We start from the raw sequence: 2,559 nt of genomic DNA on the forward strand, positions 1-2,559 counted from the left end.
GGCGCACAAGGAAACCAGCGAAGAACAACACAAAAACGCATGATCTACCGGCCATGGCAAAGTTACAGAATTCGTGTGACTCACCTACCTGCTCGCCAACACCCTCGCTTACCCAGCCACGCGTGCCGGCACACAACTCGCGCATCTCCTCGCAGTCGTCCTCGCCAGCGAGTCGTCGTCTACAAATAGCGGAACCGACGACGCATGCTCTCTCTCGATCGGGCCGCACCGGACGCGCACAGCCGGGCAACACACAATGTCGAGCGCCACGACGGCCGCTGAAGGGGACGATGACGAGGTCGTGCACGACTTCGCCCCGCTACTCCTGGTGTACAAGAGCGGCCGCCTGGAGCGGCCACTCGCGATGCCGCCGATCCCACCCGGCCGCGACGCCGCCACGGGCGTCGTGTCCAAGGACGTGGCCCTCTCGCCGCACTCCTTCGTGCGCCTGTACCTCCCGCCCGCCGCCGCCACGGCCGAGAGGAAGCTCCCCGTGGTCGTCTACTTCCACGGCGGCGGCTTTGTGATCGGATCGGCCGGGTCGGCCGCGTACCACCGCTGCCTCAACGACCTCGCCGCCGCCTGCCCGGCCGTGGCCGTCTCCGTGGACTACCGCCTCGCGCCGGAGCACCCGGTCCCCGCCGCGTACGAGGACTCCCTCGCGGCGCTCAAGTGGGCGCTGTCGTCGTCGTCCGTGGCCGACGCCGAGGCCGACCCGTGGCTCGCGGCGCACGGCGACCCCGCCCGCGTGTTCCTCGCCGGCGACAGCGCGGGAGGCAACATCTGCCACCACCTCGCCATGCACCCGGACATCCGAGACGACGCTGCTGGCCTCAAGCTCAAGGGCGTCGTGCTCATCCACCCCTGGTTCTGGGGCAAGGACCCCATCGGCGGGGAGCCGCGGAGCCCCTCGAAACAACAGCAGCAGAAGGGCCTGTGGGAGTTCGTGTGCCCCGGCGCGGTGGACGGCGTGGACGACCCGCGGATGAACCCGACGGCGCCCGCCGCGCCGGGGCTGGAGAACCTGCGGTGCCGGAAGGTGATGGTGTGCGTGGCCGAGGGCGACGTCCTTCGGTGGCGCGGGAAGCTGTACGCGGAGGAGGCGGCGCGGGCCAGAAAGGACGCGGAGCTGTTCGAGTCCCAAGGAGTCGGACATGTGTTCTACCTGCTGGAGCCCGCGCAAGAGAAGGCCAGGGAGCTGCTGGACAGGATCGCGGCGTTTGTCAGTACGGAGTGAGCAGGATGACGCGTTGGTGGTGGACCCGTGGATATCGTGTAGTTAGTGAGCACTACCGACATCACCGTCGGATAAAAACCTTATTGACTGCCAGATTTTGAACCCATAATGACATACCAACGGTGATAGGGTTGATATCACTGTCGGTTCTTAAAAATCTACACTGATCTACGGGAAACAGTGTCGGTTTCTGGCTCCACCCGACAGTGTTGTTCGACAGTGTCTAGTTGAACAACACTATCGGTTTGTAGTCCTAACCGACAGTGATGGTTACTTCAAGAGTGTCGGTTCTTGGCTCAAGCCAACAGTATTGAGCAAGCCTATACTGTCGGTTCATAGTTTAAACCGGTAGTGTTGAGCTAGCCAACACTGTCGGTTGTTGGTTCAAACCGGCTGTGTTGAGCAAGACAACATTGTCGGTTCATGGCTCAAGCCGGCAGTGTTTTGCAAGACAACGTTGTCGGTTTGTTGATAACTGGCAGTATTTTGCAAGACAACACTGTCGGTTCGTTGCTAACCAGCAGTGATGGCCTATTCGCATTTTATTGTTTTATAATTGATTTTAATTTATATTTTTTCGTGAAATCGGGTTTCGCTTTATATACGCTACGTAGACGAGAGGTCCATCAATATTAAACATTACAAATGTTACGGTTACAGTTCAAATGTTCTTATCCAGATCTCGATCCCTCAAAATAAAAAAAATATTCTCGAACTTCATAGATTGTGCAATGCTTCTCGGACTTCTTACAATAATCTGACGAGCCGCTCTGGGCCATACTGGTCCTTGTACCTCACGGATTGTGCAATAAAAAATACTTTATCTTTTTCCAATACCTCGGTTAAGATGAATTTTGCGAGATCCGATTGCAGTGCGACGATCTCCATGTCTAGCAGCCTTTGGTGATTATATTTCTTGTGCTGTCGTTCAAAAAAGATTATATCCAAAGAGAAACAGTAAATCATTTTGTTGAATTATTAACAGACATAAATAAAATGAGGATTATACACACCAACTTATCGGTTTCTTCCGATTTTTCGCCGATGTAGCGAAGCATTGCCCATATTACATAAAACCCGCATTCATTGTTTCCCGCCGGCTGTGACAGGTACTTTCCCTCTATTTCGACAACCATGAATGGGACCGACGTCCCACCGATATGACTTCTTCGGACACTGAGCAACATTAAAGGAAGAAACATTAGAAAGCGGTATGTGTGATTAGAAAATAATATGTTATTAGAATCGCTTACTAATTCAGCACTGTCACCAGTACATCCAGATGATGAAATTGTTTTTTCTTCAAGTCCCACACCACGATC

At 54.7% G+C, this 2,559-nt stretch overlaps 1 protein-coding gene across 1 annotated transcript; it reads left to right on the top strand.

The window, feature by feature from the left end:
• Positions 1-256: 256 nt before the first annotated feature.
• LOC136495171 (tuliposide A-converting enzyme 1, chloroplastic-like) lies at positions 257-1,237 on the top strand. The gene has a single exon (XM_066491162.1). It carries the CDS (start codon positions 257-259, stop codon positions 1,235-1,237), a length of 981 nt encoding a protein of 326 aa, XP_066347259.1.
• Positions 1,238-2,559: the final 1,322 nt, after the last annotated feature.

Source organism: Miscanthus floridulus, chromosome 12 (assembly GCF_019320115.1).
Source record: "Miscanthus floridulus cultivar M001 chromosome 12, ASM1932011v1, whole genome shotgun sequence".
NCBI lineage: Eukaryota > Viridiplantae > Streptophyta > Magnoliopsida > Poales > Poaceae > Miscanthus > Miscanthus floridulus.